General features: G+C 47.1%; 2 protein-coding genes across 7 annotated transcripts in view; one reads left to right on the forward strand and one right to left on the reverse strand.

Moving 5' to 3' along the window:
- Positions 1–16,486, forward strand: part of LOC118356294 (vegetative cell wall protein gp1-like) — a 99,082-nt gene that overhangs the window by 24,842 nt on the left and 57,754 nt on the right. The window lies entirely within an intron of this gene.
- LOC113913056 overlaps positions 6,395–16,486 on the reverse strand; it is a 28,482-nt gene continuing 18,390 nt past the window's right edge. For 5 of the 6 annotated variants that reach the window (XM_035724063.1, XM_035724066.1, XM_035724060.1 and 2 more), the window contains 10 exons: positions 15,690–15,763; positions 15,240–15,264; positions 14,677–14,744; positions 14,217–14,241; positions 13,650–13,723; positions 13,166–13,190; positions 11,773–11,849; positions 11,306–11,391; positions 9,808–10,110; positions 6,395–6,750 (listed from right to left, as the gene is read on the reverse strand). In XM_035724063.1, the coding sequence (XP_035579956.1) occupies positions 11,311–11,391; positions 11,773–11,849; positions 13,166–13,190; positions 13,650–13,723; positions 14,217–14,241; positions 14,677–14,744; positions 15,240–15,264; positions 15,690–15,763 (449 nt within the window). In that variant the 3' untranslated portion in view covers positions 6,395–6,750; positions 9,808–10,110; positions 11,306–11,310. The remainder of the gene's footprint in view (positions 6,751–9,807; positions 10,111–11,305; positions 11,392–11,772; positions 11,850–13,165; positions 13,191–13,649; positions 13,724–14,216; positions 14,242–14,676; positions 14,745–15,239; positions 15,265–15,689; positions 15,764–16,486) is intronic. The other variant, XM_035724065.1, reaches the window with a different exon arrangement.

Below are 16,486 nucleotides of genomic sequence, written 5' to 3' on the forward strand. Positions count from 1 at the left end.
CAAATCAGAAAAGACCTGAAACCAGGGGAAAAGAAAGGGAAAGAAAAGAAAAGAGAAAAAAAAGAAAAAAGAAAAGAAAAAAAAGATAAAAACAAAAACAGAAAAATACAAAAAAAGCAGAATGTGATCAAATATGATCAGGCTAGTGCATAGATCAGTGCCACACACTAGATTTTGGGCGTATTTTGGTCTGTTAGAAAAAAGTGCCTCCTAAAATTTTAAAGGAAGAAAGACATATATGTACAAAATAAGGGTTGATACAATGAAGGGATAGAAGATGACTGTAAAGATGAAAATTATAAAAGATTTTATAAAAGGACTTGATAAGATAAGTAGTTGTTTGAAAAAAGAAAGAAGGTTTAAAAAAAAAAAAGGGAGAGAATGTGATCAGGCAGGAGACTAGAATAGAACCATACACTAGTGATTTAGGGTATATTTTAATCTTTAGAAGAAACTGTATCTCAAAATTTTAAAGAGAGAACAACTTATACATATATATGCCAAAAGTAAGGGTAACTACTATGAAGGGATAAAATATGACTCTTAAGATGAAAAATAAAAAATGTTTTGTTTTTTTTTTAAAAAGAGATTGATAAGATGTTGGTTGAAAAAGGGAAAAAGAATAAGAAAAAAAAACAGTTAACAAAAATTAACTTTGATGAACTAATGAATCATGGTAAAAAAAAAAGCCATGAATTCTATGTGCAGTATTCCCCTACCGCTGGAGTTCTACCGTTCTCCTTGATCGGTAAACTTGGTCTTGGCTTGCTGGCTGTTCGTGCTGATCTTCTGGGGGAGGGGCCTGTTGCTGTGGTTTCCAAATGTCTTTGCCGGAGGCTGAATTGCCCCGCCCTTGTCGGTCCGGGCTAAGCAAGCTGCTCGGGTTTGATCTCAGGAGCTTTTGTTCCCTGCAAGCTCTCCGTACAGCCTTGGAGGACCAGGGCAAAAATGGTGGCCTCCCAATCTCCGCCCGGAGGAGCTGAGAACTCGGGGCCCCGCTCCTCAGTGTGCCCCCAGAGAAAAGCAGTCACTCCCTTGTCCCTGGTCTCCGGCCGCTCTCCATGCTCACCCGGCCTGTGACCGAGCGTTTGTATCTCTGGCACCCGACCCCGTGTGGAGTCTCCAAACCCAGCAGATCCCTGCGGTGCGTTCTCGCACCGCTCCTCCCCGGGAAGGAAGGGGAGTCTCCCCGGATTTGCCGCTTGCTGGGTCCCTGCTGCAGGAGCAGTGGCCTGACTGGGCTGCGGATCACAGTTTGTGGCGACCCTGAGCTGAGAGCCCGCGCCTTGGCTCCGTCTCTGCATCCGGTTTCCCCGCTCCGATACCTGGGTGCTCTGGCGCACTCAAGCTCCCCCGGTCTTTCTGTGACCCCAAGGGTCCTGAGGCCCCACTGTCCCGCGAGGGTTCCACCCCCGCTTAGCCACTGGAGCGAGTCCCTCAGCAGAGCCGACTTCTAAATGTTCCGATTTCGTGCTCCGCGGCTCTAGCACTTGCCAGAAGCGGCCGGCGGAGGCCCCTCCCCCGCTGTCTATCCTCCCGAATATCACCTCGGATTCACTTCTCCGCACGTCCTACCTTCCAGTAAGTGGTCGCTTCTCTGTTCAGAGAGTTGTTGCTACTCTCCTCTTTGATCTCCTGTTGAGTTCGTAGGTGTTCAGAATGGTTTGATCCCTATTCAGCTGAATTCCTGAGACCAGACGAAATCTAGGTCTCCTACTCCTCCGCCATCTTGCTCCGGCCCCCCAATCCCCTTTTCTTTAAATATGATTTTTTTAAATTTATTTTCCTTTTAGTTCATTATTAGAGTATAAAAATGGAACATATTCTTATATACTTTTTATCCTGCAATTTTGCTGAATTTCTTTATTTTGATAGTTTTCTTCGTGTTTTTAGGGTTTTTATTTATTTATTTATTTTTCTTGTGTAATTGCTCTGGCTGTGATTTCAAGTAATACGGTTGACCCTTGTCCAATGTGGGTTTGAATTATGTGGTCCACTTAATACATTTTTTTTCAGTAAATACAGACATGGCTGTAAATGTATTGTCCTTTAGGATTTTCTTTTCTTTTCAAATTTTTATTTAAATTCTAGTTACTTAACATGCAGTGCAATACTGGTTTCAGGAGAATTCGGTGATTCATCACTTACGTACAACACCCAGTGCTCACCATAACCTGTGTCCTCCATAATCCCCACCACCCAGCGAGTCCATCCCCCAAACACCTCCACTCCGTTGAACCGCAGTTTTTTTTCCAGCATCTAGAGTTTCTTTTATTTTCTTTCCCTCTCTGTTCTTTGTATTCCCCGTCCCATTTGTTGATCTGTTTTGTTTCTTAAATTCCACAGGAGTGAAATTTCGTGGTATTTGTCTTTCTCTGACTGACTTATTTTGCTTACTATAATACACTCTAGTTTGATCAGGATTTTCTTTTTTTTTTTTTTAAGATTTTATTAATTCACAGAGAGAGACACAGCAAGGGAGGGAACACAAGCTGGGGAAGGGGGAAAGGGAGAAGGAGGCTTCCTGCAGTGCTGGGAGCATGATGCAGGGCTCGATCCCAGGACCCTGGGATCATGACCTGAGCCAGAGGCAGACCCTTAATGACTGAGCCATGCAAGTGCCCCAAGCTCCATCAGGATTTTCTTAATCACATTCTTCTTCTCTAGCTTACTTGTTGTAGCAATACAATCTATAATACATATAACATTCAAAATATGTGTGAATCAACTCGCTGTGTTATTGATATCTTTTCTGGTCAACAGTAGGGTATTTCAGTTTTGGGGGAGTCAGAAGTATACTCTGATTTTCCACTGCACATGGGTTTGGCACCCCTAATGCCTGCTTTGTTCAAGGGCCAACTGTATGTTGAATAAAAGTGGCAAGAGTGGGCATCCTTGTCTTGTTCCTGACCTTAGGGGAGAAGCTTTCAGCTTTCACCATTGCATAGGATGTGGCTTCTCAGGTATGGCCTTTATTATGTTGAGTTACGTTCTCTGTACACCTGCTTTGTGGAGAGCTTTTATCAAAATGGGTGTTGCATTTTGTTGGATGCTTTTTCTGCATCAGTTGAGATGATCATATGATTTTTACCCTTTGTTTTCTTAATGCGGCCTATTTCTTTGATTAATTTGTGGATTTGGAACGCCCTTTGCATCCCTGAAATAAATCTGACTTGTTCGTACCTCTTCCTGTATTGTTGAATTTGGTTTGTTGTTATTTTGTTGAGGATTTTTGTATCTATGTTCATCACAGGTATTGGTCTGTTATTTTATTTTCTTGTGGTAGCTTGGTAGGGTTTGATAAGGGGAATGCTGGCCTCCTAAAAGGAGTTTGGAAGCATTCCTTCCTCCTGTTTTTGTGGAGAAGTTTGAGAAGGATTGGTATTCATTTTCTTTGAATATTGGTAGAATTCAGCAGGAAAGCCATCTGGACACCTGTTTGTTGAGAGGTTTTTAATTACTCATTTAATCTCCCTACTGGTAAGTGGTCTGTTCAGAATTTCTGTCTCTTTGTGATTCAGTCTTGGAAGGTTGTGTTTTTCTTGGAATTTATCCTTTTCTTTTGGATTGTCAAACTTGTTGGGGTGTAATTTTTCATAGTAGTCTCTTATGGGTCTTTGTCTATGGTATCAGTGGGAACATCTCTTTCATTTCTGATTATGTGTCCTCAATTTTTTTTACCTTGAGTCTAGCTGAAAATTTGTCAGCTTTTTTCTTTTCCAAGAGCCAGCTCTTTTGTTGATCTTTCTATTGTCTTTTTTTATCTTTCTATTGTCTTCAGAGTCTGTATTTGATTTATTTCTGTTCTGATATGTTACTTCCTTTCTTCAAATAAGTTTGGGCTTCCTTTGTTCTTTTTCTGTTTCTTTGAGTTGGAAAATTAGGTCACTTATTCGAGACATTTCTTGTTTCTTGATTTACGCCTGTATCACTGTAAACTTCCCTCTTAGGACCACTTTTTTTTTTTTTTTTTTTTTTTTTTTTTAAGTAAACTCCAAGGGATGCCTGAGCGGCTCATTTGGTTCAGCATCTACCTTCGGCTCAAGTCATGATGTTAGGTCCTTGGGATCCAGCCCTGCATAGGGCTCCCTGCTCAGTGGGTAGAGCATGATTCTACCTCTCCCACTGCTTGCAGCTCCCCATGCTTGTGCTCAGTCTCTATCTTTCTCTTTCTGTCAAATAAATAAATGAAATATTTAAAAAGAAATACATTGAACTCTATGCCCATTGTGGCACTCAAACTCACAAACCAGAGATCAAGAGTCACAAGGCTCCACTGTCTAAGCCAAGTGTTGCATTCTTGGAACCCCTTTGCTACATTCTGTAAATTTTGCTATGTTGTATTCTATTTTCATTTGTCTCGAAGTATTTCTTGGTTTCTCTTGTGGTTTGCTCATGGACCCACTGGTTGTTCAGTAGCATGTTATTAAATTGGCGCCTGGGTGGCTCAGTTGGTTAAGCAACTGCCTTCGGCTCAGGTCGTGATCCTGGAGTCCCGGGATCGAGTCCCACATCAGGCTCCCTGCTCAGCGGGGAGTCTGCTTCTCCCTGACCCTTCCCCCTCTCGTGCTCTCTCTCTCCCTCTCTCTCTCATTCTCTCTTTCTCAAATAAATAAATAAAATCTGTTAATAAAAAAAAAAATTGTCTCTTTAGAGTAGGTAATTATGATGCTGTTGGTGTAAAATCAGCCTGATGAGCGGGTAAGCATGAAATTTTAGGAGGCTGTCATAGGAGAGGGGGTGGAGATGAACCAGCAGACAAAGGTCATCTAAATTATCAGAGTTAAAAAGAGTAATGAGAACTAGAACAGGCCTGGTCCTGAATCATGAGGTTAGCTTTCTACTCAGTTGTCATCTGCTTCTCATCCTGGGTTGAAGGTGAATGTCATCCTGGGAAGAGCCGGGTGTCAGTCGTAGGAGTTGAAGTCCATATATTTGGTTGATTCCTTCTAATTTGGTGTCCCGGGAAGTGCCTGGTGAGGTTCCTTCTGTCCTGTTTGTGGAGAGTCTTTAATTTGGTGTCTCTTCTGATAGACAGAATCACCTGGTGTCAGTCCATACTCTTTGTTCTTCTTCATTTGGGCTTTTGTTGAAGAAGGAGTTGGGAATTCTTACTCAGCACAGTTTCGTTGTTCTGACAGACAGACGTCCACTCAGTAGCGCTGCCATGTTTGGAAGTACTGATCTATTGAAGTGAGATGGCTCCTTTCTTGGTTACCTGTTCCTGAATGTCACATTCAACAATTCTCAGAACACTTCACCATTATGTCTATTTGGAGTGTACAATTGCCAGTGTTTGAGCTCCCGTCTCAATTGCACAATAAAAGGAAAAATTCTTTGTGAATATGTTCCCGGTTAGAGTTTTTGATGTGAATGTCAGAGGAAGGATTTTCCTCCTTGCTTTGGAATCGGTGTTTCCTCAGTGTGAGGACGTCCTTGTTCCCTAAGGAAAATGGGATAAGTGAGGACTTTCCCTTCCTCATCCCACTGAGAGGATTTTATTCTGCGTGAGTCCTCCCAGGTCCTTGATGTGTTGGCTCCACGTGTAATGGGATTCCCACATTGGATTGGATTTCATTGGATTTCAACAGCAGCAACGATCCAGGGTGTCCCCGGAGGGTTCCTGCACCTTTGCTACCCTCAGTTCTTGGTGTAAGCTTAGGCTGGAGCTCCACCTGAAGCTTGTCCCACCACGATACAGCTCTAGTGTTTCCTCCCACAGGAGTTCATGTGAGTTCATCACCGAGTGATGGGTACTGAGGAGGGCACGTGCTATGACGAGCACTGGGTGTTATACGTAACTCATGAATCATTGAACACTCCATCAAACACTACTGATGTGCTGTTCAGTGGCAAACTGAGCATAAGAAAAAAAAATTTTAAAGCGCCTGAATAAAAAGGGAGAAGGGAAAGAGGTAGAGAGGCATGAGGGGAAGGAGAATGTTGTGACGGCTGTGAGGCAAACATCAGAATGTTAAAATTTCACCTCATCACAAATGAAATGGAGTTGTCTACCAATGAGCAGAAACATGTTATAGGGCATTGGTGATTAGAAATTGTTGACAAGGTAAAATGTGAGTGAGAAAAAGTACATGAGGATGGGATGCTGGGGAGATTAAGATGGGGAAAATCAACAAAAGCGAGGGACCGAAAGAGGTGCCATGTCACAGTTTCAGTCCAAGACTAACTGAAATCTCCTGTTCTCCGAGGCTACGGAATGAGCCGCAGGTTAGGTGGTTAGAGACGAATGTGTTGAAAGAAATGTGACAGAATTGCAGGGGTGTTTCCACATGGGCCTTACAAGAGGTGAGGACTGATGTAGGAAAGACGTTAGGGTTTGAGGCCGACAGTCAAGAAAGAGTTCTTGAGACGTTGGTTGCAAAAAGGTGATTTTATTACAGCACAGGGACAGCCAGGAGTGCCTGAGGATTGTCACACAAATCACGTGGGAGGCGGGGCGGTATTCGGTGCCAGCTTCTGGTGAACAGTTTTGACCCTTTAATCTTGAAGGTTGTTGAAGGTGGAAGGTCTCATCTTCTGTAACTTCTTCCTGTTGAAGAGGGGCATAGAGATGTCCCTACCTATGGGTCACTGTTGGTCAGCTGGGGGCCTATATATGTAGGAGTTGAGAACGGCAGAGGCCACTGAGTCCAGGGGAGGCCGTTTGTGTGGATCTTCCTGAGTGGTAGGGACCATCTCCCATCTGGAAGTTATTGCCATGAAGGATTCTGGGCACCAAGTGGAGAGACACTGGAGAAAACAAAACATGATTTGAATAACCAAAAGAAATGGAAGCCCAATTAAGAGTCTCTTGATAGTGGATGAGAATCCTCCCCCAGCCCAAGAGCTTAGCCAATTTTTAAAGGAAAGAGAGGGATCCTTTGAAGCACCAATTTGAGCATTCATGTCTGACAGACACCCCGAAATCTTTCTGTGATAATCTGGAATGGACACCCAGCATTCTGTCTTTGTAATAGCACACGTTCCACCTTTTGCAGCAGGTAAAACATCGAATGCCATTCTATTGTGTAGAACTGATTTACGCATTTGAGACATTTCTGTATTTGATAGAGAAATACTGTTTTGGATATCATCTAGGGCCTTGACTGTGTATTTCTTAAGGGCTTCCACGTGCCACACGACATCCTCCAGTCCCAAAGAGGGAACAGAGATGGGTGCTAGGTGGCCATAACAATGGAACACAGAATGTGTCCACGGTTGCTTTAAATTTGGAAGGTTGGCTGGGTTGGTGATGGTTTTCATAATGCACCCATGCATCCAGGCAAAACCCAAGAGTACAGTGGCCTGTCCAGCCTGGGGGAAGCCGTGGCCACAGGTTAGAGCTGCATAGCCACTGGGTCTCAGCCAGGAGCCAGCCATCTAATACGGGGCCTCCTTGAACTGCAGTCAGGATTTCAAGGGCTACTCGGTTTTGGAGGGCCCTTCTTTGAACCTGCAATCATTTCAGGCCCATATTGGATTGGGGAGTCATGGCTTGATCATAATCCCCTTTTCTTTAAATTGCTCCATGGGTATATAGGGCTAGGAAGGCATATTTGGCGTCAGCATAAATACTTTTAAGGCTTTAGCCAACTGCAGTGAACAGGTGGGCACTCTTAATTCTGCTTTGGGGGCAGACGTGTTTGCTGACAGGGCTTTGGCCTTAACAGTCTGATGTAGACTGATTAGAGCACACCCAGTTTTTCTTACCGTCTTTCCATGAAAATATTGCCATTGGTAAACCAACTGTCCTCTGCATTTTCATAGGGGCATGTTAAATCTGGTTGATTCAAAAACCTCTGAACAGCTATGCTCTGGAGAGGTATAATGGTCAGGTCCAGGCATAAGTGTAGCCGGGTTTAAAGTTGGACAGGTTTTACGTATTATTTCGGGTATATCTATAAGCATAGCCTGGTACTTAATAAGTCGGCTTCCTATCATCTGTTGGTGGTCCTTGGTCTGTAAGACACTCTAACCTGACGTGAAGCCATTCCAGTCAGGGACGGTGCCAACTTGAACTTTGAGGCTCCTTTTACCAGGAGGACTGTTGTATGCTTAGCTAAAGCCTCTGTTTGCAATTGTACCTCAATAGGGGTGGCTTCTAGCATCAGTATGACTATGAGGGGTGAAACCATGAAGAAGCGCTTTTTGTTGGAGGTCCAGCCTTAGTATGATAATTACAAGGAATCACTGGCAAGTGGGAGAAAACTAGTCCGGAGACCAGGCCATTCCCAAATGCATCATCCAGCCCAATCTTAATGAAAGTGGGGTCATCCATTATCTCCGTAAGTCCACAATTAACCCTATGGAGTGGGGTATGCTCTGGCTTTTAGCGAATGATTTCATCATCCCAGCCACATAGAATGAGTCAAGGTCTTCACTGAGTTATACAGTCGTTGGGGAATGAACCCGATTTTCCAGTTGTTCAAATAATCCTATGCCCATGGTGGTCCTGTTATTATCCCCACAGAATAGCAAGCAAGGAGATTGCCTATACATGAGATGCTATGGTAATTTTTCTGAAGTTTACCTCAAGTTGTCTAGCTTAGGTAAACAACAAATATTTAAAGACAACCAGAGTTAGAATTTAACGTCCGCAAAGGTGGGTTATTGAAACATAATTTTTCTCTCTAAAATAACCCTCATTTCCAGAGGTAGCCAAATCAGGAGTCATTTATTTGAAAAACAAGTGCAGCTTTAACAAACTTGGCCTAATAATTTACATAAGCCCAGCAAGAATAGTGATTGATCGTGCAGATCTTTTAGAATCTGCTTTGCTGGAACTTTTCTAAGGAATCTCCAGGTTGAACTTTGAGTAGTCTCTCTAGGCCAGAAGCCAAGCCAAGGGCTTGCCATCAGACATGCCTGCAACAGCTGTAGATTTGGGCCGATTCCTCTTGCTGAGGTCCCCAGTATATCCCGAGGTTCCTGCACCTGCCAGGAAGTGACATTCTTTACTCACCTGGTGAGGCCGCTGGAAACTCTGTAAGCAAGGTATCAGGCCAACATTCCCAAAGGGCTTTATGGCTCCAGGTTTCCTAAAGTCAACCTTAGTTCCTTAAAGCTGTTTGGTTAGATCTGAGTCTGTGCATGCCTCTCTCAAATAGGACATTCCAGCCAAAACCTTGGTAAAAGAACCAGTGTTTCCACAATGTCCTCTTACAAGAACAGATTCCTATTGAGCATATGCAAATGCTTACGATTGCCATGGAAGAAAGAGTTCTTACTGAGACCTTTTGAGTTTGAGGGTTCAAGGAGAGAGAAAAGTTAAATGCTTTCATTTGCTTACAAATGAATAATTTACCCCATTTCTGCAAGTCATAGATACGTGGCATCCCAGTAATTCAGGCCCAGGTTTTCCCCAAGTTGCAGGGTGATGCTTGGGGCCCCACTGTCTCTGCTGTGGTGTCTGAGTGCTCCAGAGGTAGAGCTCAGATCTGGGGCAGGCCCTCCTCCCTAAACCTGTCGCTGCTCCAGAAACACACACAGGCTGAGGTGGGCCACTGTGTTCTGTGGTGCCACTGCCAGTGTTGCGCCCAGCATCGGTGACAGACCTGTGCGTGGAAGCGACGGGGGCATTTCAGGGGCTGTGCGGCAGGGGAAGACGGCTGGGATGGCCGCTGCCCATCCAGTAGGTTCCAGGGTGGCCACGGGACCCGGGCAGTCCCGCTTCCTCCTGCATCTCTCATGCTCTGCATTGTTGCCGGGAACTGGGCAGACAGGGGGAGGGCAGCAGCCCCTGCAGCCGACGGGGGAAAAGCCTGGAAGGCTGCTGGGCCCCACAGTCCCAGGTGGGCCCATTCTCACCGGACAATGCACTGTTGAAGGCCCAGAGCGTCGCCGCCTCCTCAGAGTGTCAGTCATCAGCTCTTCGTACGGTGACCGACTCGGACAGCCTCCTTGTTTCGTCCTCAGGGGTCCCGGTGCCGTCCTCTGGTCGGCCGCACAAGTCTTTTTGGCCTGCAAAGGTCAGGTGTAGGAGAGCAGTTCCTGCAGGTATGTTTCTTCTCAAGCTGCAGATGGAGCCAGAAGTCATTCCTGGTTCCCTTTCTCTTGGACGTCTGGAGGGTCTGGAGCATCTGGGTCGTGCTCAGACTGTCCTGCTGTGCACTTGTGGGAAACAGCAGGTGGAGAGGTATGAGATCGTGAGTGGCATGTGGTTTGGGGCAGCTCTTACAAGAGGCCTACGGTTTATTGTGGGACATGTCTTCTGAGGTCTTGTGGTGCAGGGATTCCTGCAGGATCCATCTGTGGCATGAAGAAAGTGAAGCTTCCATGGGCCCCCTGGGGCTGAATGAAGGCTACATTCCCAGTGTCACGGGGGCCCTTTCCCTGACCACCCTCCTCTGTGACTGCCGGGTCCTCCTCATGCTTGCGTGTCCCTTCCTCAGCCTCTCCAAGAGCCCTCAACATGCCGTTCTCTGTGGAGGAGGCTTTGCACCCATGCGTGTTGCAGGTGGCCTGGCAGAGAGTACGTGCTCCTGACCCGCATGCGAAGTGACTGCACAGTCCACACACTGTGGGCAGGCCATGGGTGAATTGGGAAAAGCCAGGGTGGGCGTCCCCTGAGGGTCTTGTCTACAGACTGAGCAGAATCAATGGGTCCTCAAACTCACATGGAGAAATGGTGCCAAGAGGTGACTCCCTACCTCCCACAAGGCTTCTTGGAGGCTCAGGGGGCCCAAGGCATGGGGCAGCTCCCATGTGAGTGGCAGTCCTAAATGTGTCAGATGCCGGGGCCTACTATGTGCCCACAGGGATGCACCACTGGGTGAGGTGAGCTGTTCTGCTCACATTAGCTCGGGGGCTGGTCTTGTTCATTCATTCCTCAGGTGCGTGAAGTGGTGATTGGGCCACCCCACCACTATTTCATCCCATTTAATGATGTTCTGAAGGAAGCTCTCTGCTGAGTTTTGCAGGTTGGGAGGGCAGGCCTGTGTCCTGCAGAGTGAGGGGATCAAGAACTGCCAGGGCCCTTTTCCAGAAGAGCACAGTGCGTATACCTTCTGGGCTCCAGTCCTTACAGGTACCCACTGCCCTCCCTCCAAGGTCAGCAGCTGCTGGAGGGTAAAGCCCGACCAGCACAGGAAGTTGTACGGATCAGGGTCAGGTTCCCTGTGGGATGTGCTCGGGGCATCCTAGAGCCTGCAGGTACTAGGACCTTCCTCTTGTCTCCTCTTTGTGCTTAGGCGCTAGGGCAGCGTCCAGGGTTTCGTGTGGTTTCCTGAGGTGCTAACAAGTGAGTCAGGGAAGCGATGGAGAACATGTGTGCATGTGTGCCTTCCCCATTTCCTGCCAAACTCACCCCATTCATAAGTCCTTCTCTTCTGATTGAGAGATGGCTTCCTTTGTTTTTTCTTCCACGTTGATTGAAGGGAAGCATCCTGAGGGCTGCAAGGAAGAGCAGAATCAGGCATAACCCTCTTTCCAGTCAGGAAACACCCAAGTGGGGCGTTCCAGTCCCCGTCTCCCTTTCCTGAAGCCCCTCCAGCAGGGTGAGCTCTGCCCTGCGGACTCCCAGCCCAGCTCCCTACTCAGCTGTTCAGGGCTGCTTCCCAGACTCTGTGGTGAGGGGTCAGGGTGATGCTAAGAAAGGCTGAGGAGGGCTGCAGAGTGATTCCCTAGCACTGCAGATGCAAAGCCTCAGTGCCTGCAGGAGACCAGGTCCTCCAGGTGGGCCTCGTCAAACCAGGGAATGGGGAGGAGCCAGGAAGAGGAGCTCATGGACTGCAGAGAGAGGAAGGGCAAGACCTGGAGGAGGAAATGAATTACAGGCACAATGTTGCTCCTTCCATCGGAATCTTCTTCATCCGTGGAGTCCTCTTCGCGTGCGGAGAGCAGTGGTGATGCTGGGGGTGCCGTGGGAGAGGACAAAGGAGAGTTAGTGGAAGGGACAGCCTATGGCCTGTTGCTCTGGGATGCTGGGCTCTGACCTCAGTTTGATGGGTCCTCGGCTCTGCGTCCTCCCTGGCCTTGGTGCTTTTCTCTGCACAGGGTGGAAGTGGGTCACTGAGCTCCCACCTGCTTTGCCCACCTCCGGTTCTCTCCTTGACCAGGAATGAAGTCTGCGTCATCCCGTCCCTGCTGTAGGCACTCACTGTCCCCATGACTGTCTGTGCAGGACTATGCCTTCCTCCCTGCCTGCTCCTCTCCCTCCCTGCTCCCCTTCCTCCTCCTTTCCTGAGGATGCTCCTTTCCCTTCCCACCGGTTGGCCTGACTGGGGAGTGGGGAGCATGACCAGTGCTGTGAGCCCAGGGAGGGGGGGTTGGGAGAGGAGCCGTGACTCCCTGGCCCTGCTGCCCAGAGGCTCTGTCCTATGCCTAGATGACACCTGGTGACAGGTCAGCGCCGCCATGACAGCGAGTTTGTGCCGCGGGCCCAGCCGCACCTTCACACAGGCCTCTAGGCCTGGGTGTGGCACGAGGCTGCCCCAGAAGCCACCTGCAGGAGGAAGGCGTCTGTCCCCGTACTCAGTGCTTCAGATTGGGGTGGGAAGACTCACTGTGGGGCCTCCAGAGAAGAGCGTTGTGTGTGAGTGAAGTGGCAGGAGTGGGGGACCATGACCATTCATGCCATGCGGCCTGCCATGAGGTGAGAGTCACATGGAGGAACAGGGATTGTCAAACAGGAATCTGTGGTTATCCTCTTCCTAGTTGGTGATGAGATTTGTTTTCCAGGTGAATTGATGTGTATTTGCAAGTAAGGAACACATATTTAAATTGTGCATGTTGAAGTGTTTTCACGTGCATATACATTCATGATGTGACAGTGATGGGAAATTTCACTGAGAAATTGGGCACCATTAATTGCAGTGTTTAAGGAAACATACACCTAGGGAAATGCACCATTCACCAAACTAACACACACACTCACACACACACACCCTGAGAATCAAAGCACTTGGATTCACATGTAGACACACCTACTACCCCGCACACAAACCTACACCACCTAAGGGCAACACCGTAGCTTCCAGGGACAGTGCCATGTGGCCACAGGTCTTGACCCAGAAAATCCCTTTCTATTTCCATACCACCCATACTCATTCCAGCAGGACCTGGAATCAGGGTGGCTCTCAACTTTGAGCCTGCAATAAAGCCCCACCTTTCCCATTTTCCAGATTGTTCTGAACGAGTGAGTGACTCTAGAGTACAGAATACTTACCACTGTCAGGTTCCAGCAGGGCTACCTACGATTTCAGAGAAGAAAACATTATGAGCATCGAATCATGCCTTGTCCTGTTTGCACAGCTCTTTTGTTATCTTGGTGATAGAGAAAACTAGGTGGGAAAGGATGACAGAGGCCAGTGAACCCCAAAACATGAACACAGCAAACTTAGGCATGGACACAGGCATCAGATCTTCCTACGGGATGCACGTCCCGGGTCCATTTGACAAAATCATTGGTGAGGAGAAGTACTGCTACCCATGGAAAGCTTGCTAGCCTGCAGACTGTAACTAACCCTGCTGTTTTTTAAATGACTTTGGAATCAGGTATCCGTCGATAATAGACTCTCACTAAACATTTTCTGCATTGGGTAACGTGTATATAACAAGTGGGAAGTACACGCTGAGTTTTTTTGTATCTGACTTCGATTGATAGAGGAAAAAAAGAATGTTGGACCTCACACAAAGAAAGGCCGGCTTACCACCTTGGGGACTGATGGGGCCTCTCCCTCTACGCTGTCCACGGGTAGGTCCTCCAACACGGTCTCCAGGGAATCTAGGTAGATATACACAGAAACCGTCAGGACACTGGGGGGACCCCTCAGGAAGAGCTCCCGGAGCTTTTCTTGCTGTGCACACACGTACAAGTGTATGGAGACGGGCGGTGAATCAGTATGGACTGAGCTGCTGTTGGCCTTTGCTTGGTGGATGAAGATAGGTCAAGGAGAAGAGCAGCAAAGAAACACTGCCTCTGAATTTGAGCTACAGGGAATTGAGTAAGTGAAATAGTGGAGCTGAAAGGCACACCTACTGGCCCGCACACAAACCTGCACCACCTAAGGACAGCACAGTAGCTTCTGGGGACAGTGCCATGTGGACCCAGGTCTTTACCTGGAAAATCCCTTTCTATTTCCATATCACCTGTTCTCATTCCAGCAGGCCCTGGAATCAGGGTAGCTCTCAACATTGAGCCTGCCATAAAGCCCCACCCCTCCCATTTTCCAGTTGGTTCCAAACAAGTGAGTGACTCTAGAATGCAGAATACGTACCTGTCTTACTTTTCAGGAGGGCCACCTACGATTTCAGAGAAGAAAACAGTATGAGCATCGAATCATGCCTTGTCCTGTTTGCACAGCTCTTTTCTTATCTTGGTGATGGGAGAAAACCAGGTGGGAAAGGGTGACAGAGGCCAGCAAACCCCAAAACGCAAACAGAGCAAACTTAGTCATGGACAGAGGCATCAGATCTTCCTACAGGATGCACGTCCCGGGTCCACTAAGTGAGCTTTTAGTGGAAAAGCTCACTACCCTGCAGACTGTAGCTGATGCTCCTGTTTTTTTAAATGTCTTTCTTACTAGGTATCAGTGGGTAATAGACTCTCACTGAACATTTTCCCCGCCAAGTAAAGTGTATATATCAAGTGGGATGTACACGCTGAGATTTTTGCATCTGACTTTGATTGAAAGAGAAAAAAAGAATGTTGGATCTCACACAAAGAAAGGTTACCACCTTGGTGAAAAATGGGCCCTCTCCATCCATGCTGTCCAAGGAAAGGTCACATGTGCTATCCAGCGAATCTAGGTTGATTGACACAGAAACAGTCAGGACACTGGTGGGACTCCTCAGGAATTGCTCAGGGGCTTTGCTTGCTGTGCACATATGTACAACTGAATGGAGACAGGTGGTTAATCAGTATGGACTGAGCTGCCGTTGGCCTTCGTGGATGGAGAAGGTCATGGAGAGGCGCAGCAAAGTAAATAGGAATGCTGCCTCTGAATTTGAGCTACAGGGAATTGAAGAAGTGTGAAATAGTCAATCTGAAGGACACAGCTACTGCCCCGCACACAAACCTACACCACCTAAGGGCATGACAGTAGCTTCCGGGGACAGTATCATGTGGCCATAGGTCTTTACCCAGAAAATCCCTTTCTGGTACTTGGACGCTTATTCTCATTCCAGCAGGACCTGGAATTAGGGTGGCTCTCAACACTGAGCCTGCAATAAAGCCCCACCTTTCCCATTTTCCACCTTGTTCCAAACAAGGGCGTGGCTCTAGAGTCCAGAATACTTACCACTGTCAGGTTCCAGCAGGGCCACCTGCGATTTCAGAGAAGAAAACATTATGAGCATCAAATCATGCCTTGTCCTGTTTGCACAGCACTTGTGTGATCTTGGTGATGGGAAAAAACCAGGTGGGAAAGGGTGTCAGACACCAGCGAACCCCAAAGCATGAACAGAGCAAACTTAGTCATGGGCACAGGCATCAGATCTTCCTACAGGATGCATGTGCCAAATCATTGGCAAGGAGGAATACTGCTGCCCGCGGAAAAGCTCACTAGCCTGAAGACTAACTGATCCTGCTTTTTTTTCTCAGTGTCTTTGGAATCAAGTATCAGTTGAAAATAGACTGTCACTAAACATTCTCCCCACCACATAAATTGTACTTGCTGAGATTTTTGCATCTGACCTCGACTGAAAGAGAAAATATGAATGTTGTATCACACAAAGAAAGGCCAGCTTACCACTTTGGTGAAAAATGGGCCTTTTGCCTCTTCACTCTCCAAGGAAAGGTCATCCATCAGGCCATCCGGGGAAGCTAGGTAGAAACACACAGAAACTGTCAGGACACTGGTGAAGTGGCTCAGGAATTGCTTTGGGAGCTTTGCTTGGCGTGGACATGCGCACAAGAGTATGGCAAGGGTGGTTCATGAGTATGGACTGATCTGCCGCTGGATCAAGAAAGGTCAGGGAGAGGAGCAGGAAAGTAAAGAGAAACACTGCCTCTGAATTTTAGCTACAGGGAATTGAATCAGGGTGAATCCATCAATCTGAAAGAGGGTAAACACTAATATGCATGCTACGTTTTACTGACAGAATCCTATGAACCCTACTGACTCTTTGAAGTTCAGCAAAACTGAGCTTGTATTGTGGCCATTTTCAAGACTGATTCTTTGCCAGGATAAACCTACGCTGCTCCTACGCAGATATCATCTCTTCTAGAAGATTGGAATTCATTTAGAGAACACTGTGTTGCAGGGCTGCATTCAATCCTACCAAAACTACCCTCCAGTTTTATATTTGTTCACTAATCATTTATCGTGAGGAAAATCAAAGATACAAGCTTTCAACCTACTGACATGCCTGCATTTCAAAATAGCCACCATGAACGACATGCTGTTTCTTTCCAGTCTTCCATTTCTGTGCAATGTGTGTGTCCTAGAGTCAGTGGGACCCATTCTCTCCAGGAATCCGCCCCCCCCCCCCCCGCCCCAGGAAGTGGCAAGTTCATTACAGAGGAGAGGCCTGGTGAGAGCACGGA

Source organism: Zalophus californianus, chromosome 14 (assembly GCF_009762305.2).
Source record: "Zalophus californianus isolate mZalCal1 chromosome 14, mZalCal1.pri.v2, whole genome shotgun sequence".
Taxonomy (NCBI): Eukaryota; Metazoa; Chordata; class Mammalia; order Carnivora; family Otariidae; genus Zalophus; species Zalophus californianus.